Source organism: Cupressus sempervirens, chromosome 7 (genome assembly GCF_028749045.1).
Source record: "Cupressus sempervirens isolate cs-2001-9-10 chromosome 7, ASM2874904v1, whole genome shotgun sequence".
Lineage (NCBI taxonomy): Eukaryota > Viridiplantae > Streptophyta > Pinopsida > Cupressales > Cupressaceae > Cupressus > Cupressus sempervirens.
The window spans coordinates 71943270-71970838 of record NC_143124.1 but is presented as its reverse complement, the minus strand read 5'-3'; the positions used below and the strand labels follow the sequence as shown (position 1 = coordinate 71970838).

Sequence of the window (27569 nt, the reverse complement as noted above, 5' to 3'; positions counted from 1 at the left end):
ACTTTAAATAACCAAATACCAAAGCCAAACAAAGGAAATATGACTTTTACCTTAAATGAATAAATTACATGAAGAAGGGAGGCTGGCTATTTGGAAATCTACTTATTTTTCTTCTCTCCCTCCTGTCATCGAAGAGAACATGCAATGAAAGAAAAATATCGTCACAATAAGAAAATATGAAAAATATTGTTCTAGCTTTAAAAAAATTGGAGACATCAAAACATAAAATCTAGATTCTAAACAAATCAAAACATAAAATCTATGATTTAAACTAAATCTCATCACTTACGCATCATAACAATACAGTCCACCTTAGTCATGTGGACAGTCTTGGGGAAGAGGTTGCAACAATGTATTTGGATCCAGTTGATCACTCTTTCTCTCTCTCCCTCTCTCTGTATTCAATCTAATGAGCCAACTGGATCTGCTCGACATTTTAATGTCTCAAGTATTGCCTCGTGGTTTGACTCGCGAACTTTTCAAAGATTCTTATTATGTGATTTTCCACCATATTTTATCAAGTGGACATTTGATGCGACAAAAAGATTTGAATAATGAAGAATCTTCCTCTCTGTTTGCCAATCCTCGAATAACCACAAGTTAGGGTTCTTCATAGAATATCATCTAAGCCATGTGCCGGTTACAACCACCGCACCGACATGGTACTCTAAACCTTCACCATCTATAACTGAGTGATCTAATTTTTGTTTGGCTTGAACACAATGACACAAATAATAATATGTCCCTTCTTCATTGTCTTCATGTGCAATAACAGCAAAAAAATGGCCTACAGTGACAAATGTACAAAATGCAGTCATTAATTCAGAAAATACTTGCGTAAAAGTTATAAAGTCACATATTGAAATTACAAAGATATATAAATATATATATTACCAAGCTGCACTAGATCAGACAAGCGGTCAAAGTCAATAGACGATTCCATCTGTACCATTTCCAATGCTTGTGGGGAACGATAGGTGTCAATTGGGTCCAAAACTTGTATATCCCATTTGTCCACCCATTTAGTCGACTCATAGTCATCCCAATTTTCCTCTGCACATGATGGACAATAACATGCCATTTTTTGTGTGTGGATACTCCATGAACCTGCATTAGAGCTTCTAAAAGAATGCAACTCACTGGATCCTGTTAGTGTGCAACAATCCTGATATGGTGCAATGTTAGTATTATCTATCAACCAAAAAAATCTACGAACCATAGACTCACCTTCCTTACCTGGACCCATTGTAGCGTTACACCACTGGACGATGGATTTTGCATCTGTCAATATTGCTCCATCTTTGTACTTTAGTTCTTCACGAGCTAAGGCTCTTTTGATGCATGCGCCTGCACCATCGTGCTCTCCCTTTCCATGACCAGCCTTTGTGAGATTCCACATGTATTGAATTCTACACAACTTGTGCATCCTGCTCAACCAATAGAACATCCGTGCATTCTTGAATTGAGATGCACAATTGTCTGACCAAATAATGTGCTGACGATATGTGATGCCCCTGTTAGCCAAATCTCCATAAAATAGTTGAAAACAACCATGTACGAACTCTGTAGAATGTGATCGATCATCGCTGATGTAAAAATGGTACTTCCTCAAAATCTTTCTATCATCCTCTGTACTTGTAGGTGACTGCATGAATGTTATGTAAACAAATATGGAAACCTATTGAGAAGTATAGTACTTTGCTTGCACCTCATTTTGTGGTTGTAGTGTGTAGTTCTCTGCGAAACCTACAACCAAAACAATGGTATCCAATGGAAATGTATCCTTGCACAATTTGAATTGCAAATCCAGCCATCGAGCTCTATGAGTATGCCTTGCATACTCGTAAATAATTTTTTCACGAAAAATATTCATGAACTCATACACTGGAATCTTTTCAATGACCAAATCACATCTTTTACCATGTTTCCCATCTTTTAGAGCATATGTCACTGTCTTAAATTTTCTGTAATCTACTATTTCATTTCCAATTGCATGTGTACTATCCATATGTTGACAAGTTGATAAAAGTTGCAAAGAACCACAAAATAAGCACGTAACATCCAAGCATGATGTCTTGTAAAATTGTTGGCCATCCCTTATTTCACATAAAATGTTGGATATGAATTCCCTTGAAGATCTTGGTGGCTCATTTATGTCACAATCCTACAAAACAAAATGAGAATGCAAAATTACGCATATATGCCTAAAAACATCAAAATGGTTAGAAAATTCAATATGTATCCTACAGCAACAAGTTGTGCGTGTGTGATTTATCTTCACATAAAAAGGTTTATCCATCTCAAAAAATCTTTGACTTATTCGAATTTGAGGATACATACCAATAAATTTTGCAAAAAATTGTGTCTGAGTTGTGTCCAAAAAATGTTTCGCATGTGGCTTGCGATTTTGGCTACCAATCCTCCTTCTTACAACATCTCTTTGATTAGGAGAAACACGTGTGTTATTTTTCCAAAAATCTTCGATCAATGATTTCAAGGCTTCACTAATTTCTTTATCCTTTTGCGGTAGTCTACCGCTAAATGTCCATAACTCATTTTTTGTTGGATCTTCCAATCTCTCATGCCTTAGCATTGCTCTCCTTAGAGTACCTCTACCATTTTTTAATGTTTTGCTTGTCTTTCTCATGAGTCGAGCTTTCTTCATTTGGCTACTTACTATTGTCGATGTAAGTACTTGTCTTGCAATATTACTATCTTTGGTGCGTAATTTAGAACCCACTTTGTCATAAGCATTCATTAGATTCTTTACAATATTTTTTTCATTTGAATCATCCATCGTTCTTAGCCCAAGAATCTTCATGATAGGCCTAAATTTTAAATTCTTCATCATTTCAACAAATAATTGGCATTGACCTGTAATATTTAATTCATCAAAAAATAATCTCCACATACGATTAACTTTTCTTTGACAAGTACGCTTGCTAATCTTGTCAAGCATTGATTTCAAAATGTTACTATCAATATCAATCAAATATTTTGGCCTTCTAAAATGAATTCTAGAAGGTATTATAATCTCTTCAATTCTCTCAACATTTTGAACATCAACATAAGGTTGAGTGTATTGCGTACCTTGAACCGAAGATGATGTGCCTTGGCAATAAGATGCAAAAGATGGAATATCACCTACTTGATGTGTTGATGTTGTGCCTTCAACATGACATGATGTAGTGTGTATATCGTCGGATCTACAAATCGGTGTCTCTTCAACATGAGAGGACGATATGACTTCAACATTGGAAGATGGTGTAGCGAACAATATGACTCCAACATTAGAAGATGGTGTAGCTTCACAATTCAATTGTCTTCTTGAGCATAACAATCTCATTCATTCTCTTTGTCTTTCCAATTCTTCCTCTTTGTTTCTTGGTACCAGTGGTTCTTGATCCTCTTTGAAAGTCAATTCTTCATTATTGCTTTGCAATTTTCTTTGTTCACGTAGTAATTTCATTTTATCTCTTTTAATTGCCAAATCTCTCTCCCTATCTTCATTTGTTTGATTTTTTGGTTTCTTCCTTGGCATGATGATGATTTCTACATGTCAAATTATTCAAACATTTGAATTACTTAAAATGTGTAAATTATAAATTATTCAAATACATATAAAAATTATAATTATTTGAATGAATACACAATATATATATAAAATGACTTGTCAAATTTCTAACCATTTCGAAATAACATTTTATTGAAACATACAAATTTCAATGAATTCACTATATATTAAACAACATGTCAAATTATAATCAAATTTGTATCTATATATCAACAAACAATATTTAAAATAGATTGCACTAAGCTTTTCTATACAAGGAATATTCAAAAAGTCTTCAAATCGTGTATCCAATTATTGAATTTGGTGTTTGCTAGCTTCCAAAAGTGTTTGCCACCTTGAAATAGTGTTTGTTAGCTTGAAATAGTGTTTTTCACCTTGAAAGAGTGTTTGCTGTGTTGAAACCTGCAATTTTTGTCGGGATAACAGAGTGCAGAACAGAACAAAAGTAGAAAATGAATGAAACGGGCCCCAAAGTTGCTGTTTGACCATTTTTAGGTGATTTCACATAGTGCATACACGCTATAGCGCATACGCACTATAGCACGTACGCACTATGTGAGAACACATCACTCTCCACCCTCCCTACTCTCTCTCTCTCCCTACTCTCTCTCTCTCTTCCAACTCTCTCTCCCCTCTCCCATCCCCTACACTCTCTCTCTCTCTCTCCCCTCTCCCATCCTTTACTCTCTCTTTCTCTCCCTCTCCCACTGCCTACTCTCTCTATCTCTCTCACCCTCTCTCCTCTCCCATCCCCTACTCTTTAGATCTCTCACACACACTCCCATCCTCCCTCTCCCACTTCTTACTCTCTCTCTCTCTCTCTCCCCCATCTCCCTACTCTCTCTCACACTCTCACATCTACTACTCTCTCTCTCCCATCCCCTAAACTCTCTCTTTTACAGATACACACTCCCATCCCCCTCTCTCTCTCCTCTCCCATCCCCTAGTCTCTCTCACACACTCTCTCCCATCCTCTACTCTCACTCTCTCTCTCTCTCCCATCCCATTTTCTCTCTCTGCCACCTCCTACTCTCTCTCACACTCTCTCCCATCCCCTACTCTCTCTTACACACACTCCCATCTGCCCCTCTCTCCCATTCGCTACTCTCTCTCTCTTGGGCTGCTCTCTCTCTCTCCCCTCTCCCACCACCTACTATATCTCTCTCTCTCTCCCTCTCTACTCTCTCTCTCCCATCCCCTACTCTTACTCTCTCTCTCTCCAATCCCCAACTCTCTCTCACACTCTCTTCCATCCCCAACTCTCTCTCACACTCTCTCTCATCCTTTCACTCTGTCTCTCTCATCTTGTACTCTCTCTCTCTCTCTGCCACCTCCTACTCTCTCTCACACTCTTTCCCATCCTTTCACTCTGTCTCTCCCATCTTGTACTCTCTCTTTGCCACCCCCTACTCTCTCTCACACTCTCACACTCTCTCCCATCCCCTACTCTCTCTCTTTCATAGACACACACACACACACACTCCCATCCCCCCTCTCTCTTCTCTCCCATCCCCTACTCTCTAGATTTTTCACATGCACTCCTATCCCTCTCTCTCTATCTCCCTCTCCCTACTCTCTCACACTCTCTCCCATCCCCTACTCTCTCTCTCACACTCTCTCCCATCCCCTACTCTCACTCTCTCTCTCTCCCCTATCCCATTCTCTCTCTCTGCCACCTCCTACTCTCTCTCACACTCTCTCCCATCCCCTACTCTCTCTTACACACACTCCCATCCGCCCCTCTCTCCCATCCGCCCCTCTCTCTCTCTCTCTTGGGCTACTCTCTCTCTCCCCTCTCACATCCCCTAAACTCTCTCTTTTGCAGATACACATTCCCATCCCCCTCTCTCTCTCCCCTCTCCCATCCTTTACTCTCTATATCACTCACACGCACTCCCATCCCTCTCTCTCCTCCTCTCCCACTCCCTCTCCCACCACCTACTATCTCTCTCTCTCAAGTTCTCTCTCTCCCTCTCTACTCTCTCTCTCTCTCTCTCTCCAATCCCCAACTCTCTCTCACACACACTCCCATCCCTCTCTCTCCTCCTCTCCCACTCCCTCTCCCACCACCTACTATCTCTCTCTCTCAAGTTCTCTCTCTCCCTCTCTACTCTCTCTCTCCCCCATCCCCTACTCTTACTCTCTCTCTCTCCAATCCCCAACTCTCTCTCCCATCACCTACTCTCTCTGACACTCTCTCTCATCCTTTCACTCTGTCTCTCTCATCTCATACTCTCTCTCTGTCTGCCACCTCCTACTCTCTCTCACACTCTTTCCCATCCTTTCACTCTGTCTCTCCCATCTTGTACTCTCTCTTTGCCACCCCCTACTCTCTCTCACACTCTCACACTCTCTCCTATCCCCTACTCTCTCTCTTTCACAGACACACACACACACACACACTCACACTCCCATCCCCCCTCTCTCTTCTCTCCCATCCCCTACTCTCTAAATTTGTCACATGCACTCCCATCCCTCTCTCTCCTCCTCTCCCACTCCCTCTCCCAGGTCACCTACTATCTCTCTCTCCCATCCCCTACTCTTACTCTCTCTCTCTCCCATTCCCAACTCTCTCTCACACTCTCCCATCACCTACTCTCTCTCACACTCTCTTCCATCCTTTGACTCTGTCTCTCCCATCCCGTACTCTCTCTCTCTGCAGCCCCCTACTCTCTCTCTTACTCTCTCCCATCCTTTCACTCTATCTCTCCCATCCTTTCACTCTGTCTCTCCCATCTCATACTCTCTCTTTGCCACCCCTTACTCTCTCTCTCACACTCTCACACTCTCTCCCATCCCCTACTCTCTCTCTTTCATAGACACACACACTCTTATCCCCCCACTCTCCTCTCCCATCCCCTACTCTCTACATCTTTCACGCACACTCCCATCCCCACTATCTCTCTCCCTCTCCCTCTCCTACAACCTACTAGATCTCTCTCTCTCAAGTTCTCTCTCTCCCTCTCTACTCTCTCTCTCTCTCTCCCATCCCATCCCTTACTCTCACTCTCTCTCTCTCCCATCCCCTACTCTCTCTCACACTCCCATCCCCTAATCTCACTCTCTCTCTCCCATCCCATACAAGCTCTCTCCGCCACCACCTACTCTCTCTCTCACTCTCACACTCTCTCCCATCCCCTACTCTGTCTCTCTTACACACATTCCCATTCCCCCCCTCTCTCTCTCCCTCTCCTACTCCCTCTCCTACTCCCTCTCCCACTGCCTACTTTCTCTCCCCCATCCCCTACTCTCTCTCTCCCCTCTCCCATCCCCTACTCTCTCTCTTTCATAGACACACACTCCCATCCCCCCCCTCTCTCTCTCCTCTCCCATCCCCTACTCTCTAGATTTGTCACACACACTCCCATCCCCTCTCTCTCTCCCTCTCCCACTCCCTCTTGCACCACCTACTATCTCTCTCTCTCTCAAGTACTCTCTTTCCCTCTTTACTTTCTCTCTCCCATCCCCTACTCTCACTCTCTCTTCCATCCCCTACTCTCTCACACTCTCTCCCATCCCCTACTCTCTCTCTCTCTCTCTCTCTCTCTCTCTCACTCTCTCTCACCCCCATCCTGTACAAGCTCTCTCTACCACCCCCTACTCTCTCTCAAACTCTCACACTCTCTCCCATCCCCTACTCTATCTCTCTTATACACATTCCCATTCCCCCCCTCTCTCTCTCACACACACTCCCTCTCCCATTGCCTACTCTCTCCCATCCCCAACTCTATCTCTCTTACACAATTCCATTCCCCCTCTCTCTCTCCCTCCCACTCCCTCTCCCATCACCTACTATCTCTCTCTCTCTCTCTCACTCTCTCCCTCTCTCTCCCATCCCCTACTCTCTCTCTCTCTCTCTCTCTTTGCCACCCCTACTCTCTCTCACACTCTCTCCCATCCCCTACTTTCTCTCTTACACACACATCCATCCCCCCTCTCTCTCCCTCTCCCACTCCCTCTGCCATTGCCTAATCTCTTTCTCTTCCATCCACCCTCTCTCTCCCTCTCCCACTCCCTCTGCCATTGCCTACTCTCTTTCTATCCCATCCCCTACTCTCTATCTCTCTCTCTCTCCTCTCTCATTCCCTACTCTCTCTCTTTCACACACACCCATCCCCCCTCTCTCCTCTCCCGTCCTCTACTTTTTCTCTCACTCGCTCTCCCTCTCCCACTGCCTACTCTCACTCTCTCTCTCTCTCTCTCTCTCTCTCTCTCTCTCTCTCTCTCACTCTCACTCTCTCCCTCTTTACTCTCTCTCTTTCTCTCTTACACACATTTCCATCCCCCCTCTCTCTCTCCCTCTCCCACTCCCTCTCCCATCGCCTACTCTCTCTTCCATCCCCTACTCTCTCTTCCATCCCCTACTCTCTCTCAAGCTACTCTATCTTCCTCCTCTCCCATTCCCTACTCTCTCTCTTTCACACACATGCACTCTCATCCTCCTCTCTCTCGCTCTTCCTCTCCCACTACGTCTCCCACCACCTACTCTCTCTCTCCCCCATCCCCTACTCTCAATCTCTCTCTCCCAACTTGTACTCTCTCTCACACTTCCTCTCTCTCCCATCCCCTACTTTCAATCTCTCTCCCCCATCCCGTACTCTCTCTTTTCCACCTCTACTCTCTCTCTCACACTTCCTCTCTCTTGCATCTTGTACTCTCTTTGCCACCCCTACTCTCTCACATTTCCTCTATCTCCCATCCTATACTCTCTCTGTCACCCCTACTCTTTCTCACTTCCTCTCTCCCCTCTCCCATCCCCTACTTTCTCTCTATGTCTCTCTCACACACAAATAGCCATTCTCTTGCCCCACCCCCCTAGCTCTCTCTTGGTTTTGGTTTACAATTTAGGTCTCAATAGTGTGTGCGCACTATAGCGCATGCGCACTACCTCGAATTCAATAGTGTTTTAATAGGGCGTGCGTGCTATAGGGCGCACGCGCTATTCAAAGCTTTGCATTAAAACCAAGCCTAAGGCTTGGTTTTTCCTTGGAGATCCAACCCAAAGGTTTGGAGTTTATAAATAGGTCTAAGACGTGTTTTCCAGCAAACATACAAAAAATGATTGATTTTTCTTGTCTGCTCCCCTTCAAGATTCCTCGTGGTTGGGTATCAATAAGATCAGGTTACATAACATTATAGGTCTCTGTGTTAGCTATCTAACCATATAATTTATTTTTAATTTGAACTATTTTAAGTCTTTCATCTATAATTTCTTTTGAATGTATGTTCATTTTTTGTCAAAAACCACCATGTACTAATTGGGCTGTAGATTTTAGCTCATTCATCAAATTTTGTAACAACTTAGTTTTTTAGAAACTAGACTCCATTCTACACACTTTGAAAAAAAGAAGTTTTGATTTTAGATTAGTTTTCAATCATTTCTAGGGGAGCACACAGATATTTCACGTTTTTGGGATGGGTCTAATTAAAAAATTCATTTAAAAAAAATACACATTATAAAATTACCCAAAAAATCTGGGATAAACTACATAGTGTTAGGTAACTTTTGACTGGAGCGATTAAAGAATTTCAAAAAAAAAAAGTTAAAATTTTAAGGGGGCCACACTTTGTACTATGTTATGTTTTTTTGGAATAAACAGTACCACTTTTTGTGGCCCCCTTTTTTGAGGACCTAAAACTAAACCATTTTGAAAAAAAATTAGTAGTTTAGAAACTAGATTCAAAGGACTACGACTTTTGTTTTTGTCATATCTTAAAATTTTGAGCATAACTATCTTCAAATTCTTGTTGAAGTCCAAAATTTGCTGATTTCAGGAAAAAGGTGTCCACTTATACCCCCCTTTTGGCACCACAACTTTGTGCACTTACTCGACAATTCTATAGGAATTTGTAATCAACCCAACTAATAAGAAACTAGACCAATTCAACTGGGTTATGGTTGTTTCTTTCTAAAAATAACTACTATTGATATGTTTTTGTTAAATTTCTTGTGAACTCTGCCCATTTTTTATGGTCTCCATTATTTTTGTGTAGGATCTTGAGCCGAGTCACTTAGCACAGGTTGAGTGAGTTTTATTTTTATTTTTTTTGGATTTTGGAATATGTATGAGCTAGATCATTTTTGGTAAAACTGATTGTTCGATTTATTGTACCTAATCTGATGACAATTTTGCAGGAATTTGCAATCAACTTAGCAAATCAACAACTAGACCAAGTTAACTAGGTTATGGCTTGTTTCTTTCTAAAAATGTCTAGTATAATATCTTTTTGTAAAATTTCTTGCGACCTCTACCCATTTTTTATGGTCTGCATTATTTTTGTGTAGGATCTTGAGATAAGTCACTTAGCACAAGTTGAGTGAGTTTTATTGTTTTATTATTTGGATTCTCGAATATGTATGCGGCTAGATCATTTTTGGTAAAGCTGATTATTCATTTTATTGTACCTAATCTGATGACAATTCTACAAAAAATTGTAATCAACCCAACTAATCAGCAACTAGACCAATTTAACTGGGTTATGGCTTGTTTCTTTCTAAAAGTATCTGCTATGATATGTTTTTGTAAAAAAATTGTGAAATCTACCCATTTTTCAGGGTATGCATTATTTTTGTTCAGGACCTTGAGGTAAGTCACTTAGCATGGGTTGAGTGAATTTTATTGTTTTATTATTTGGATTTTGGAATATGTATGCAGTTGGATAAATTTTGTTGTTGTGAGACTATATGTAATAAGCACCTTAAAAGAGATCTCTCTAACTATATAAACAAATACATGTTTAGAAGGAAATATAAAGACATACATGTTTACAAGAAAAAGAAAAAAAATATTTACATGCGTACCTCTTCTTGCCCTTGAAGAAAATCATAGAGCAAGGGCATGTAGATGACAAGGGCATGACATGGCAATGAAATCGCAAAGCAAGGGCACAACACAAAAATGAAATCATAGAGTAAGGGCATGACATGACAATGAAATTGTAGAGCAAGGGTATGACAAAAATAAAATTGCAGAGCAAGGGTACAACAATGAATGCAAAGATCATCAGGGCACAACAACCAAATGCATCAATCATAAGGGCACGACAACATTCATAGCTCTCCACCCTCATTCGGAGCCCTCCACCTCTTTCGCACAAAACTCTCCACAATCAAAACAAATGAAAAATTATGTCATTTTTTTTTTTTGTTTCTTTTTATGCTCACGTTGGCTTCACAATTAGGACTCAAATGTTGGTATTGTGACAATGTTGGGGAGAATTGCAAAAAAATGAAATGAAAATCACCACAAATTACACCATCATCGCAAATTGCCATCACAATTTGACCCCAAATGTTGTAGTGTGAATAGGGGTAATCATAGTCAATTAGAGCAACAACTAATGAGTTATGGTCTTCAGAAGTTGTGCTGCCAGAAATTACAAAAATGCAATTGTTTGAACTCACTTTAATGTAGTAAAACATGTAGAACAATAATAATTTAGGGTTGGTCTACCTCAGGGTCTTGGGCTAAAATTCTAGAAATTTCTTAGGGGGTGAAAATTTGTCTATATAAAGAAGGCTCGTAGGATTGTCTAGGGCAATTTTGGGTTGTTAGTCATGGCTCTAGTATATAAAAAATTGTAAGATAAAATGCCCATGTGGCTTTGCATGTTGTATTTCTTAAATTTTTAATTTTATACTTTTGGAGATAGTAAGAAGCTCATTTTTTGTTTATGTTAATATTTGTTGTCTCTCTTATTTTTTTATGCATTTGTAATGTTAAAGGGTCAATGAAACATGGGTCAATGAGTTTGACTCAAAAACTACATTGGTGAATCGTGATAGAGATATCACAATGTGATAATAGTAGTAAAGTAAGGAAACATTTAAAGAATGGATAAAGAAAATTTGGAGGATGAAACCAAAAATAAGCATTATACTATTTTTTGGTGTACCCCATACATGTTAAGTTTAATTAATCTAAATAAAAGGTAGAAGTAAGATTGTTATTGAAAATCAAATTTATAATTAAATTAGAACAAAAAATTTAAATTAGGAAAAAATATTTTAATTACACGATTATTCAAATATTAAATTTCACTATATGTATAGACTATACTAATTATTATTTCAAAATTATAAAATATCTAATTAAATTTAATCAATTACTTAATGATCTTAATGAGTTAAGAATTATATGACATTTTACAAGTATTTCCATAATCTTATTGAAAAATTTTTAATTCAAGTTAGGCAATTATAATTGATGATTTGAAGAATAAATTAATTATCATCAGCAATTATAACTATTAGCTATGTATCAATAAAAGGTATTAAACAAGTAGTCGGGCCTATGAAGAAAATTATATTTGTACCTAAATTAGTCAAATTTATATCTGAGTGAAGAATGCTCTATTGGCAATAATGAAGGCCCATTTTTCTAATGTTTCCTATTCGAGATTAAAAATCATGAAACAAATTGTGAAAATCACAAAAATGGGAACTGGACACTAGAGCTATAAAAATACAATTTGTTCATTTCCAGTCATGGGGATTCATGAAATGGAAGAAGATGCATTGAGTGTTGAGATGCTTCACTTGAAAACAATAGAATGGGAGATGTGTGATCCATAGCTAGAGGGCACAATGGTTTTTCTATATATCTTTCCTTGACTATTTGTTTTCCATTAAGATCCATCTTTATCTTTTTCATTAGGATCAAGGATAAATACTAGTAGATAGATCCATTTGCAAGCCAAGGGATCGAACCCTAAACCTTTTCTTTTTTGACCATGCCTAAAATAAATGGTGAGGGTTTGCATTTGTGAATGGAATCTGTGAGCACTCTTGTATTAGCACTAGATGTGATCAAGGAATGTCATTTCTTGGGGACTAGAGAAGGTTTGGGAAGATGTGATATAGATATGAAGGCAAAAATATTTTCTATCACACTATCTAGCAATGGTTCTAAGATTGTTCCTTTTGTCATTCATTAATATTTTTGTTATGGATTAGTTTTCCCACACCTCATGAGTACTATTACATAAGAAGTGGTATAAGATAGGTGGTATGATATACAAAACACATCTCTCATAACGAGTTGGATCTAAGTCATTAGTAACCAAAAGTTGGAAGAATAAGTAAGTGATAGTTCACCTATATATGTGAAATGAATGAGAAAAAACTAACAAGGAAAATTGTATGAGAGCAAAAATAAATCTATTGGTTTGATATTTAATAAGTGTAATGCATTCGATGAGTCCAATTTCAAGTGTTTCTAAGGTTTTTATTTTATTTTAGGGTTTTCATTGTTCTAATAGCTAAATGCATGATTTATAAGGCACACAAGTGTTGATGTTACCATAAAGTTTAAATCTTATTATTTTAATTTTTAGGTGAGTTGTATATTTTATATTAGTATTTAATTCATATTATTATATTCTACATACATATATATAGATATATTTTCAAGATAAGTGACATTATAAATAATAGTGAAAATGTTTAAGATATAATATTATTTGATTGATGTATTTATGATTAATTTATAGAATTATTAAAATATGGGAGGGAGGGAGAGAGGGAGAGAGAGAGAGAGAGAGAGAGAGAGAGAGAGATGTGGTTATGAAAGAGAGATAGAGATGAATATAGAGTGAGAGGAATAGGAGAAAAATAGATGGATAGATCAAAATAGATTGAGAAATAAAAATAAAAAGAGATCTATGTAGATACACTAGAAGATATAGAGAGAAAGATAACTTAGATAGAAAAAAATACATGAAAGAGATATAGATGGAGATATTGTTGGAGGAATTAATTTCTATCAACTGTCGGCAGCCTTGGGGTTGGTTGACCGTCCACCATCTAGCCCACACTCTAGCATCATCCAAAGTAATTGCACAGCCGCCCATAGCCACAAACAATTCATTTTGCATGTGCAATTATCCAAGCACCATTCAACATTAATTGTAATAGCTAACTACTCTATGCATGGTCAAGATAACATTTAATACACATTTGCTTATAAATAGAATAACCTGCACATGTAATCAACAGAGCCCATTTTGGGTTTCTCATATTTCTCATTGTGGATCGTGAGTGGATGGAATGTTGAAGCATTCTAAGGATTTGTAATAGATTTTATTGATGCATAAAGTGTTGTAGCACATTGTGATAAGTAATTGTATTTTACATATTGAGTTGAATGCTTATCTTTTAGTTGGTGTTTGTCTTTGATCCACTCTATCCACCTCCTTCAAGTGGTATCAGAGCTAAAGGGAGATGATCCTCAAAATTGTGGAGAGGTCGACGAGTTTAAAATTGGTGAAGATTGATGTGGCATCGTAGCCCAATAGGCAATGGCATTTGAAGTTATCTTATGCAAGAATAAAGAGAAGAACATATCGAGAGACTACTATGAGAAACAAAGAAGCCATGAAAAGAAGGAAGTCAAAGTTGAAGTGTGTTTGAGTTAGCATTGTGTGATACTATTATTCATAGATTAGAAGCATGTGGAGCATCTCTGTGCAAGCAGGAGTGCCAGAGAATGCATACACGTGACATGGAAAATATTGATCATGAAAATGTTTATTATTTCTTTGTATTTGAAGTATGTGTGTGTTTGATGTTATAGAATACAAAGTGAAAGTAGTTTGGACTCGTGGTGAGTTGGTTGCCATGATTCAAAGGTCTGTGTGTGTGCTGGTTGGATAAAAGTGTTGGGATTGGAAGTGAAAATTTGTTTGTCTAATTGTGAAGGATATGATGTTCTTGATAGTGCTCATGTAATAGAAGTTGGTTGCATTGATATTCCCCAACCAAGTGATGAAACTTGAATTAGTATTGATATTGTTAATGGGCTGTGTGAATGTATGGCATGCATTATCGATTGTGCCCAACACCCTAAAGGTTTTTGGTTTGACATATTGATGAACCATGTATGTGAAAAGGATTCCTATAGAACTAGCAAGTACAGCGGCCGGGCACCCATGTATCTCGGTAGATGAATTTTTTTTTATATGGACTCAATAATTAGTTTGATGCAGGTACAAAAGAGAAAGGCCCATAGTGATGATAGTTTCCTTGTAGTGTTGATTCATGGTCATTAGAACCAATGAGTGCTTGGTTTGTAAACCATTTGAGTGCAAAGTTTATGGTGATCTTGAAACCATTTGTGTGATGTTTGTAGAGTTGTGGTGAACTTGAAATCACTTCAGAATTGCATTGGATAAGGGTTAAGCAGTAAAACCCGAAGTGATTAAGATGAGGGAAACCAATATAAATGCAGTAGCATTAGTGACAGAAATTAAGGGGGGGTGTTGGAAGAATTAATTTCTATCAACTGTCAGTAGCCTTGGGGTTAGTTGACCATCCACCGTCCAGCCCACACTTCAGCACCATCCAAAGTAATTGCATAGCCACACAACCGCCCACAGCCACAAACAACTCATTTTGCATGTGCAACCGTCCAAGCACCGTCCAACATTAATTGTAATAGCTAACTACTCTATGCATGGTCAAGATAACGTTTAATATGCATTTGCTTATAAATAGAATAAGTTGCGCATGTAATCAGCAGAGCCCATTATGAGTGGATGGAATGCTGAAGCATTGTAAAGATTTGTAATAGATTTTATTGATGCATAAAGTGTTGTAGCACATTGTGATAAGTCATTGTATTTTACATATTGAGTTGAATGCTTATCTTTTAGTTGGTGTTTGTTTTTGATCCACTCTATCCACCTCTTTCAGATATAAATTCATAGAGATGAAGAAATATAGAAAGGATAATAGAGAGAAATAATTAATTGATATAGAGGGAGAGGAGAGATAGATTAAAGGTAGAGATAGAGAAAAATTATATATAATGAGATGGATTAATGAAGAAATAAGAAAATATAGAAATGATGATAGAAAAAGATGACAAAAGGTTGCGTTGCTTACCCCTACGGAGTGCCGGTGGTGATCATTTTAATAATATGCAGAGACTGAGGTGTTCCCGGGCCCACTGCGACGCCCACTATGCACGCCTTGATAGTGAAAAGTTAAAAAATTCACAGATCAACAGTAAGAATTGGTAAATGCAGGTACCTAAGTGGTCATCAGTTTCGTCTCTAATTGCAGGCGACGAATGTAATACCTAAGCCATTCACCCGTCCAAGCTAGATGTCCTAATCTCATACGCAAGCAAAGAAATAAACATCGCACAGTATTGTCCACCTCTACACACAGACATGTCGAAGACTTGGTAACCCACTTTTTCTTTCCTGATACCGACAAAAACCTATCAAATAATGTAGACTAAATCTATTTTAACTGATTGAGTTAAAAGGATAGGGAAAAAGTATAGTCTAAGAGAGCAGTACATAAACACAATAAAAGACTAAAGACAGATAAAATCATTATATTGGTCAGTATAAATAATAAATAGATATAGAAGGATACGATTACGCCTCCTTGGTAGTTTTAAAGGAACGATTACGCCTCCTTGGTGGTTTTCTCTGTTTATGCTTCGATCCAATTCGCTCTGCCCTTATCCTGCACCAGCAATCCAATATCTTCTTTTGTCTTGAGCATTATCTCATGGAAGCCACATCCTCATATCACCCAAGAAATGAGGAGCATGATGCTTTCTCTGGAATTGAGCCTCGAGGCACACGGAGAAAAGTAGACGAGTCTTCAAGATTGTTTGATGTTTTTATCAACCACAGAGGCCCTGATGTCAAACTCACTCTAGCCCTTCAGCTCTACAACTCTCTTACGGAGTTGGGAATACGTGCATTTCTTGATTCGGAAGAGAAGGAACTCGGGCATTCATTTCCTTCCACCATTGAGAATGCCATCCATTCTGCTAAGGTACACATTGCCATCTTTTCCAGAGGGTATGCAGATTCCCCATGGTGTTTGACGGAGCTGGTTCTCATGTTGCATAGTAGTGCTAAGATCATTCCAGTTTTTTATGGGGTCAAGCCTTCGGCACTCCGCCACATAGAAAATGGAGTGTATGGCAGAGCATTCACTTTATATGAGGAGAAGAGGAGGTATATGAAGAAGCTTAAGGACTGGAAAAAAGCCCTCCATTCTGTTTCATTTCTTACGGGACACGATATCAGCAGTAATTTCAAGTAAGATCTCTGGTTTTCCATTTGCTTGGTCATTATACACTGTTTCACTATCTCTTGCATTATACTTGTAAATTTTAATCAGCCAGATTTTAAATGTTTATTAAAATCCCCTTTTCCTCTGTAAAGTATCAGTGATTTGCAAAATCTGGTGTCAGCTGTCCAGAAAGAAGTCAAAAGGAAAAAACCTCTACATGTCGCCACACACCCAGTTGGACTCCACAGGCTTGTGAAAGATTTTGAAAAGGCGCGTATTTATCAGCCTGCGAAAGACTTTGAAATGCAGTACGAGACGAATGAAGACGGCAAAGAGAAGACTCAGATCGTCGGCATTTGTGGAATGGGTGGAGTGGGTAAAACAACTCTGGCGAAAGAGTTGTTCAACAGATTGCAGTCACAATATAGTCAAGCCAGTTTTCTGTTTGATGTGAGAGAAGCCGATGAAAATAACATTTTTCCTTCATTACAAATGAAACTCCTCAAAGATCTATTCCAGAAAGAGGGATCCAATTTTCACAGTACAGAGGAAGGAAAAACGCATATTGCAGACTGCATAGAAAGGAGCAACCAGCCGAGGTTCCTAATTGTTTTAGATGATATTGATCACGTGCAACAGTTGGATAATCTCCTGATAATGGATATCTTAAAGAAGTCAGTTGATAGCCTGGCACTTGTTACAACCCGAGATGATGGGGTGCTTAGAAGCATAGGAAGTACCGTTACTTATAATCTAAGAGGCATGGATGAAGACTATGCGAGAGAGTTGTTTTGTTGGCATGCCTTCGGCCAACCCAATCCGGCTAACGGTTATGAGAACCTGGTTAACTCCTTCCTAAATGTTTGTGGAGGGCTACCTTTGTCTCTTCAAGTTCTTGGCAGACATGTTCGTGACAGAGATCAGAGTTATTGGAGCTTAGAATTGAATAAAATTAGAAAGACACTGCCTCGAGACATTCATCAAAGACTTAAAATAAGCTTTGATGCATTGGACAACGATGAAAAACAAATTTTCATGGATATTGCATGTTTCTTTGTAGATAAATTGAAGAATATTGCAATAGAAATATGGGAGTCATCAGGACTAAGCGCTCAGCATGCCCTGAAAACACTTAAAAGCAAGTGTCTTGTTCAAGAAATAGAAGATTCATTGAGGATGCATGATCATCTTCGGGACTTGGGAAGAGAAATGGCAGATAGATCGAGCCCCCGTCGGGTGTGGCGTCCCCGAGATCTTGAATGTCTAGTATGCTTATTACTCCTCTCAAATCCTGCTTCCTATCAAGTGATTTTAAATCTTTCAGCTTTCTAATGGATTGCACCGATTGCAGGAATCAAGGGGTTTCCGACAGATCCTGGCTCAAACAAAAGGCAGATGTTTCCATTCATTTATTGACAAGTCTATGAATCTTCAAATTAGATACTTTCTAGGCGAATCAGAAGTCAGCGATGACACAACTCTTTTGTTTTGGCTTGAAATCGAGTATGCTGGGCTTCGGAATCACCCAAGCATTCCTTCATGGATTCCCCTTCAAGATTTGCGATGTTTAAGAATCCACAATTTATGTTTCAAAACATTTTGGCACAACCCCATACAGGTATGTTCTCTCACGAAAATTACTATTTTTAAAACAAATTTATTTTTCGTGTCAGTTTCCGTAGTTGGGGGTTTGCAAGTAATTATATCCTAAAGTACATCCATTTCACAATCCAAACTTGCAATCCAAATGCTGTGTTTCATGATTTCTGTTTCTATTTTAGTGGTTTCAAGTTCAACAGCTAGCTCAGCACATTCACAATTAAATTATTTTCTGAAGTAAAATCCCAATATATTACAGCTAGGCATTTTTTCATGGATTCTTTCATTACTTCCCAGAATAGGTGCAGACGCACGTACAGGTACTATGTTCTACAATGAAAATAAAAATTTCTTTATGAATACTTTTTATGCCTTTCAGGTACACCTCCAATTAAAATGCATATATAATACTCGTTTTAATTTGGTTCCAGATTTATCAGCAATATCAAACTGTTTGGAAAAACTTACACTTCAAAATTGCAGTAGTCTGAAAACCCTGCAAGGATTATCTGGTCTAAAAAAATTGATAGAACTGAACATTTCTAACTGCTTAGAGCTCCTGGAAGTAAGTGTTATAGATCTGTGCTACCTTGAAGAATTGGACATTTCCGGGTGTCCGTCATTTAAGCAACTGCGTCTAAAGGGTCTTAACAAGTTGCAGAGTATTAAGGTTGAATATTCTCTCCAGCTGGAACGTTTTGAGTTGCACGATTGCAGAAAGTTGGAAAAAATACCAGGCATTCTACATCTTAAAAAGCTTGTAAGCATAGACATTCGTGGCTGTCCCAAGCTCTATAATCTTTCCATTGAGGATTGTGGGATACTGAAAGTAGTGGCCGTAGTTTTTGATCGTGGTGAAATTCCGGAGGCACAAGAATTGTTGAGTCTTGCCCAACTGAGCCATCTGAAAACTCTTAATTTGTTTAATTGTCCGGAGCTTGAAGAACTGTCATGTTCTGCACTTTCGAGCCATCTGAAGCGTATTACGGTTGAAAGTTGTAACAAGCTGCGAAGCATAACTTTGCCGCCAAAACTTGACCAAATGGTAATAGAAGGTTGCAGAGAGCTGAAAACAGTGAACTTGGTTTGCCATCACAGTGAGCGTCTGGAGCTACCAGAATTGCCAGGTGTCCCACTTCTGAGCCTTCTGAAGTGGATTACAATTCAGAGATGTGACAAACTGCATATCATACAAGGCATTGATGAGTTGCGTGCATTGGAAAGTCTTCATTTGTCCGATTGTCCAGACCTCAAAGAGCTGCCATGTTCTGCACGTCAAACATGCCTTCAGATTTTTAGCATCGTCAGATGTGGAAAGCTGCAGAGCATTGCTTTGCCACCAAACCTTGTTGATCTAATAATAGAAAGTTGCAGACAACTGAAAACAGTGGCAGTCGTTTGTGACCATACCGAATTTCTGGAGCTGCAGGAATTGTCAAGTGTTGCCCGGTTGAGATGTTTGAAGTGGATTACAATTCAGAGTTGTGGCAAGTTGCAGAAAATAGAAGGCATTGATGAGTTTTGTACACTGGAAAGTCTTCTGCTGTCTAATTGTACTGAGTTTGAAGAGCTGCCATGTTCTGGACTGAGCAATCTGAAATGGGTTACAATTGAAAGTTGTGAAAAGCTAAAAATCATAACTTTGCCGCCAAAGCCTGTAGAAGTGGTAATAGAAAGTTGCAGAGAACTGAAAACAGTGGCACTAACTTGTAATCATAGTGAATCTCTGGAGCTACATGAGTTAAGGGTTCTGAGAATTGGGACTTGCGACAAGATGCAGACCATAAAAGGCACCAATGAGCTGCAGGTATTAACAATGGAAATTCTATATAGCAGCAGTGCTGCAATGCAAAATTGCATTTCCAAATTCAAGGTAATGATCTGAATACTCCATTAAACAATTTTTTTTATATCACATAGGTTATCGGCAAATGAGAATGAAATTTTTTCTTCACCTCCTTTCATTACAGAGCATGCCATCAGAGTTTCTCGTTGCGATTGGAAGAGCGGCAGATGGAGTGCTGTTAACTTTAAGTCCAGATCTCTTTTCCGACGCCGATTCTATCGTTCCAATTGTTCCAGAAAGTGGCACTGACCCAAGTGATGGACAGACGTTACTAATGTCAGGATTGCATCAAATAATCTTCTGCTATGTGGTTGTAGTTGATGGTGGCGACCTGGTCGAGATGATCAACCAATCCCTTGCAGAATGTTCTTGCTCGAATTATGAAGTGCAGCAAGGAGAATGGGTAATTACCATTGTGATTACCGACCCACATAAGATGAGCCTTCACAATCGTCGTCTCCAACTTCAAGATGTTCTCGTGAAACATGGAGTCTTGAAGCTGGGGTATAAGGTGGTCCTCAGGAATGGTGACTGGTGGAAAACTCAGCGTTTATTACTAAAAGTTATTGAGAAGGTATACCACGCAAGTGTAAGTTGGAATAGTCGTTTTGATTATAAATTATTTAAAAAGTTATTAAATGGAGTATTTCTTTTGTAATTGAAATGAAAAATCAAACGCCTTTATTTCAATAGGTTGTATGGAATTGGTGAGAATGATGATGTACGATTAAAATATTATTCAAGATTTAAACGTATAAACGCATGTTTAGATTAGTTTGGATCTATGGATGATTTTAATAGACAAAATCTCTTCATATGTGGTTGACAAGCTGAAGAACGACCTTGTGATACATGTTTGTATGCTGTTGTAATCCACTACATAAAAATAAAAAAATGTCTGATATCTTTTCTAACAAGGAAGTTGTAATAAAATCAATAGATATTAAAAGAAATTTTACTTTAAAATGAAAACAATACCAAAGCATCCCCTACACACACCTAAAAAAATTACCAATCATCTTAGTCCATATAACCAAATGACTCAATCATTTCGTCAAGCACATAGCATGTATCTCCTAAGAAATGATGCCCACAGTTTGGATACATGTCTGATATGCTTCCAATCTCCTAAGAAATGGTACCCTATGTATGCTTCCACATTTTGGATACGTGTCTGGTATGCTTCCAATCAGAGTAGAGGATAGTTTCTTGCTTTGTCAAAGCATGCCCTTCTCTGTAGAGCAATAAAGATTGCATGGAAATATGCATTATCTTCAACTGGTGGGATGATGATTAACTCTAGACATGTATACTGATGAGCATTCTTTTGAGTCCTTAGAGCGTGCAATTATTCCTGACTTAAAATATGATTGTAGATGATTTGTTTGTGTTTATATAGGAAAGATAGAATAAATTGATTATCTAATGTTAAGTTGTTGAATTTGGGTTACCTTGCTCGTAATAGGTTCTGAAAATCCTACATTTCCAAGTGGTAAGGTGGAAGAACACTTAGAGCAAGCTAGGAACAAGCATTGGACATTCAGATGGTAAACGTTTACAAGTTAAGCACAATCTGTGTGAACCCATTCTATTTCGTGCTTCTGAGGAACTAAGTGAGATTGAGTAGTAAGCCAGCCCAGTTTGCTACCAGATTTTTCGCAAATTCCCCATAGTTAACAATGCAAGCATTTCGTCAAGCAGTTTGCTTATCATTGGCAAAATAGTTTTCTGTTACGCTTTATGAGGTTTGTGTTGCCCAAATATTTACAGTAAATATACCCAACATAAAATGCTACTTAGATCAGAGTGGAGCATATGACTATACTATGAAATTCGTAATTAAACAACGGAATACTATGATGCAGTAGAATGAAGATATAAATCTAACCTTGATTATTAACGGGCTACATTAGCTTGTTAGAATAAGCTCCTTCCACGCTGAAAATTACTGAGTTATAAGCAATGAGTATTCAATCAGAATATTGACGCTGGCTCGTTGGGAGACTCTTTTTTCTCTTTATGCATATATCCTTCCACACATTTGAAAAAACAGCATACGGGCCCTTACAACCCCAAGTCATGCTCAAACAGGGACTATAAATGTTGCCCACCAACTCCTGGAGATAAGCCACTTAAACCCTAAAGTTCCCACACGACTTTACATTACTATCTGACAAAAGGAGTGTCCATTAATATAATGTAGAGATCTGGGATTTCTTCAGTCACAAAGTCCATAGGTTTGAACCAATGTGACAATCGCACCAGATCGACACCCAAGTACAAATGTTAAAATCCACGAACAACTGAATGGAGGGCACGACTATCTCGGAAGGTCAACGCCAAACCATAAGGCGATTTCTTACCATATCTCACTTTACGAGCCAGACGACTATGCTGAAAGGTTCGCTCATCCTTTACCCCCATTTTGACCTTCATTTTTTATCAATTTTAATTTTGATTTTGTCGTAACTTGTGTGTCTTGAATTCATCTCATATATACACATCTTTCTTTCTCACCATGTGAGAGTTAAAAACAATTATTTCAAATCTATTTTACAATACAACTAGCAATCACATCTTGGTGTACAATAGATATGTTGAAGAGGTATTTGCACTATGGTGTGCAATAGGTACATTTAAGAGGCATTCGCACCTTGGTGTGCAATATGCATGGTGAAGAGGTGTGGAAGGTCATTTAATAAATAATTTGGTCTATTAATTACATGTAATACATGAGGTCAATTGTTATGCCACAAAAAAAAAAAAAAAAAGCTTTTTATGCAACAAAGGACTAAATGGAAAATTGTCAACTTCAACTCAACTCTGCATCCACATATTAGGGCCCGAGAGAGAGCCCGAGAGAGAGAGAGAGTATTATTTACATGTAATACATGAGGTCAATTGTTATGCCACAAAAAACCATAAGTTTTGTATGCAACAAAGGACTAAATGGAGAATTGTCGACTTCAACTCAACTATGCATCCACATATTAGGACCCAAAAAAGACTTAAACAAAACCTTTGAATCAAGTTGATAATTTAGCTCCATTACTCTGTGTGTGTGTGTGTGTGTGTGTGTGTGTGTGTGTGTGAGAGAGAGAGAGAGAGAGAGAGAGAGAGAGATGTTTATTGCAAATTGGGTGCTCCAAATGGAGTAAATTGTCAATTTCACTTTAAGTTTTAAAATAGATTTTTTATTTTACTATTATTTTGAAACTGGCTATAGTACCCTTCCCATACCATGTAGGTTGAGGGAGACAAGAAGCTCTCACTCGAATCAAGCTAAGGCCCTAGGCCATTATATAATTTTTATACAATCTAAATTTATATATAGTTCAATTAATTTTTAGGAAGAGTCAAGGTTTAAAATTACCACGAGTGAATAAATACTTTAATCTTAGTTTCAAATATTAAAATTAGTTAGCCTCATGAATACTATCTCACAAATAGGTGTTGAATAAAACAAATTTTGAAATTTGAACTTTTAAAAATGTTTTATTTATCATGCATTATTTTATTATAATATTTATTTAAACTTTTTAATAAAATACCTTACATTTAATTTTGATCATTTTAACATTTCGTAAATAATAAAATAATATAATTTATTAATTTTTTTATTTGGTATATTTTTTTAAAATTGAACAATAAACAAACAAAAACTTTAATTTTTAAATATAATATTTTAAAATGAAACAAGAGTTTAAGAATAATAATAAAATATACTCTCAATTAAATTTGAATATTTACAAAATCTCATCAATTTTAATAAATGAGTTTATGATATAAAATAATGTTCTCTCATAACATTATAAAAATATTATATTCCTACAATTCCTTTTAGTTAGATGTAAATAATTTATATCATTAATTTCAATAAAAATATAAATATATAATAATAATAATAATAGCTATTGAGATTTTCATTGCTACATATGACTCTTAATGAGGACTGGTCAAAATGTATGTAAGGCTGAAGGCTTCCATGTTTTGTGCCAACGAAAGGACTTTCTTGAATGATTTCAAAATGGTTAAACAATCAATGTGCAATTTTTTCTTTGAATTATGAGATTTTGCATTAAAGGTGGCAGTGGCACATCAAAAATCATTTTTGATGTGAACAAAAGCATGGTGACTGAAAAAGTTGATAATTATCATATCATGAAACTAAATGTAATGTAATCACGATAAGAAAATTTGACAAATAAGATTATTTTAATGGTTGTCCACATTTATGGTTAAATGTGCACCATTGATTTAAAATATTAGGGTATTTATTTCAAATAATAAATATCTTTGGCATAATTAGCTTCTATATTATTTAGAGAAAATCGAAAGTTGTTTTTATCTTCTCTAAACTTGTGTTATTATGCAAGTATTGAGTTTGCTCCAAACTTTATTTCTTCCTAGAAGGCTTTAACCTCAATGGTTTTGAATTTCCCATACCAATTTCAATGGAATAAAGGCACAACATTTTATGAAAGGGAATCCATACACCACATCAATAACAAAAACACAAATAATCTTATTCCAAATAAACCATCACCCAATATTTCTATGGTGTTCAAACTTGAAACAATAATACTTCACAACTACGGTGTCTTTATCATCTTATACTTAATCTAATATAACATCAATTGAATTCCTCAAAATGTATTTATATATTTTTTAAACCAATTTTTGTAAAATATTATTATAAAGTTATGTATTAGTTTTAACTTATTTTTTCTCCAAAAAGAGCATGATATTCAAAACAATATTCAATATAAAATAATTTAAAATTTATCATCTCAGTTCTAAAAGCCCTTATATTAAGATGCTTGTCAAATATTTTAATATCATTTATACATCATTATAAAGAATTACTAAGATGTGACTTTAATGTATTCAATTTGCAATATAGTTAAATTGTTCATACTAAAGTAATCATGATGATAGACAATGATAAGGAAGCCAATTGGGAAATTTAAGTACTAAGAATCGATAGTTTCTCTAATACTTTTGAAGAAAAGGAAAAGAGATGATTAAAATATAAGATTACGTTGTACTCCTTATGGGAGCATAAAAATGTGCTACAAACAAATCATATATGTCATGTTCCCTCTGATATTTGAACTTGTCGCCTCTTTTTTAAGAGCACACATTCTCAATTTCTAGGCCAACTTAAATTGTATAAATGTTGGAAATCACTTCTAGAAAATGTATATGAGTACTCCAAACCATCTAAGCTAATTATAATCATCAAATTTCTTTTCAATAAAGATAAACACTCAACAAAAGGTCACCATTGAATGCACCACAAAAAAAAAAAAGAGATGTAAATATTATAGATGGAAGTTTTTAAATTACAATTTTTTGAGAGAATGACTCTCTAAATCGCCCTACCTGTGGGAAAAGAGAATCAAAAAGAAACTTTGTAGATCCTTTTTCTTCAAGAGTTTTAAATAACACAAATGAAACCTATGGTTGAGAGAATTCATAACCAAATTAAAGGTAGTGAATTCTTATATTTTAGGAACCCATTATTTAGGTAACTAACCATTTACTATTAAAAATCTAATGAATATTGAGTATATGACAACTTTGATCTCAAAAGATTTTCATGATTATATGATCCATTTTTTGAATTCTTATACTTGATTGTAATGTTCAAAATAGTTGAATTTGAAAATGAAATCCATAGTTATGGGGACGAGATGGGGTCAAGCATAATTATAAACTTGAATACTATTTTGTATTTTTTAATTATTTATTTGCTATTAGTATTATGCAATAAATCAACAACAAATTTGACATAAATTCAAACAAATATAATTTGCAATAAAATCTCATGACTTAAAGATTATTGTTCATTTTCAAAATTTCTTTTATATTAAGCATTGTACTTTTTGAAAACCAAAATTCCTATGCTCGAAAGGCAGTATAAAGTTGGCTTGTTGAGGCTTATAATTGATCACATATGGTGATCCTCCTTGTTAGGAGAAATAAGTACTGTTAGGTCCACCTTGTAAAAGGATTTATACAATACAATGAAGTATGTACTCAGCTAGGAGATTCTACATAAGATTGTTAAGTCCAACTTTTTAGAGTATTTAACTGATGCACCTATTAGGATGAACCAGTAGTTGATCTCTGCTCTACAACTCGGTTTGTTGAATGAGATTCCTTTAATGTAGAATTATCACCTTGTTGTGATAGATGAGACTCTTATTTTCCTTATACTGCTTGTAGCCTTTACTCTTCAATTTGCATTCATACTTATTACACACACTCTCACTTGGATATGACAAGATATCTTATATCTATATCAATCCAAATAATTACCTTTTGGAGTTGGCTACAATACCATATTCAATAATCTTCACTAGGTCGACTTAATGTTGATACTCAGGTTTTGAAGACCACTCGGGTGATATATTGACACTTAGCAACATAGTTAACTCGGTAAGCTCTGGCACTTAGTTGACACTAGCACTTGGTCCACATCGATCACTTAGGAGTAGGTGTGAACTTGATTAACACTGATGACTCAGTAAACAATGTAGAACTCGATTAACACTACATAGCTTGGTTGATGCTACAACTTAGTCAACACTACTCAAGCTCTACTACTAGCTCGGTTGACATCGTCTTTCTACTCTGATTGGTTATGTATTACTTTCTACTCTGTTGACACTGCAACAAATCGATTTACACTATGAAGCTTGGTTTATACTGCACAACATCTCAGTTTACACTGTGAAGCTCGGTAAAAATGTAACCAACCAAATGATCAAGTGTTTTGGCACTAATTGACAAATGATTTGACCATAAGGTCAACAACCTCCCCCTTTGGCATTAGTGACAAAAATATTTATCATACAAAAATTTTGAATGCTCAAAAATGATAAGTCAAAACTCCCCTATCAATGTGCTTGGGTTTATAACTTAGTTTTGATTGTTGTGCTAATACTCGATTGACACTGACTCTTTTTTTTATTTTTCAAAAATTGTTTTTGTAGTTTTTCTACTTTGCTATATACATAGATTCTTGTTTTACAACTATATTTACCCCTTATAGATGCATATCTTTCTTTTGTATGCTATAACTATATTTCCCCTTTTTTGACATAAATGCCAAAAAAATACATTTTTACAAGGTAATACCAAAATGTGAGAGGGAATCACTATGTACCTTCTATTACAAGCTAGATTTTTTATTACACCAAAAGATCGACCTATTAATGCCTGATACAACCACTAGACTTATAGAACATAGGAGGTGGTTAATCCATGTCACAAATCCTGAAAGGGAACATTGGCGATTAGTCCAAAAATCCCCCCTTAGCATTACCCAAGGAGATTCAAACCTATGACCAAGCTCTGATACCACTTGTTACAAGATAGAGTTGTCATTGCACCAAAACATTGACCTATCAATGCCCAATACAACCACTAGACTTATAGAACACACGAGGCAGTTAAGCCATGTCACGAATCGTGAAGGGGAGTGTTGGCAATTAGTCCAACAC

The 27569-nt window shown here is 37.0% G+C and overlaps 1 protein-coding gene and 1 long non-coding RNA gene across 2 annotated transcripts; one reads left to right on the top strand and one right to left on the bottom strand.

Annotated features, from left to right (window-relative positions):
* Positions 1-15945: 15945 nt before the first annotated feature.
* LOC149545549 (disease resistance protein Roq1-like) lies at positions 15946-20748 on the top strand. The gene is made up of 6 exons (XM_089790708.1): positions 15946-16639; positions 16766-17879; positions 17965-18231; positions 18472-18532; positions 18644-20085; positions 20183-20748. Exons 1-6 carry the CDS (start codon positions 16098-16100, stop codon positions 20714-20716), a joined length of 3960 nt encoding a protein of 1319 aa, XP_089646834.1. The 5' UTR covers positions 15946-16097; the 3' UTR covers positions 20717-20748.
* Positions 18541-22516, bottom strand: LOC149545548 (uncharacterized). Its single transcript, XR_016353601.1, has 3 exons — positions 21947-22516; positions 19623-19806; positions 18541-19480 (listed from the first exon to the last, which is right to left on the bottom strand). It is a non-coding gene; the product is annotated as an uncharacterized LOC149545548 (long non-coding RNA).
* Positions 22517-27569: the final 5053 nt, after the last annotated feature.

What these genes read in the sequence shown, in the direction of transcription:
- LOC149545549 (XM_089790708.1), top strand. Translation starts at nt 16,098, where the DNA reads ATGGAAGCCACATCCTCATATCACCCAAGAAATGAGGAGCATGATGCT. An exon ending in CCCGAGATCTTGAATGTCTA is followed by an intron (nt 17,880 to 17,964) that starts GTATGCTTATTA and finishes CACCGATTGCAG; the next exon opens with GAATCAAGGGGTTTCCGACA. An exon ending in ATTGCATTTCCAAATTCAAG is followed by an intron (nt 20,086 to 20,182) that starts GTAATGATCTGA and finishes CTTTCATTACAG; the next exon opens with AGCATGCCATCAGAGTTTCT.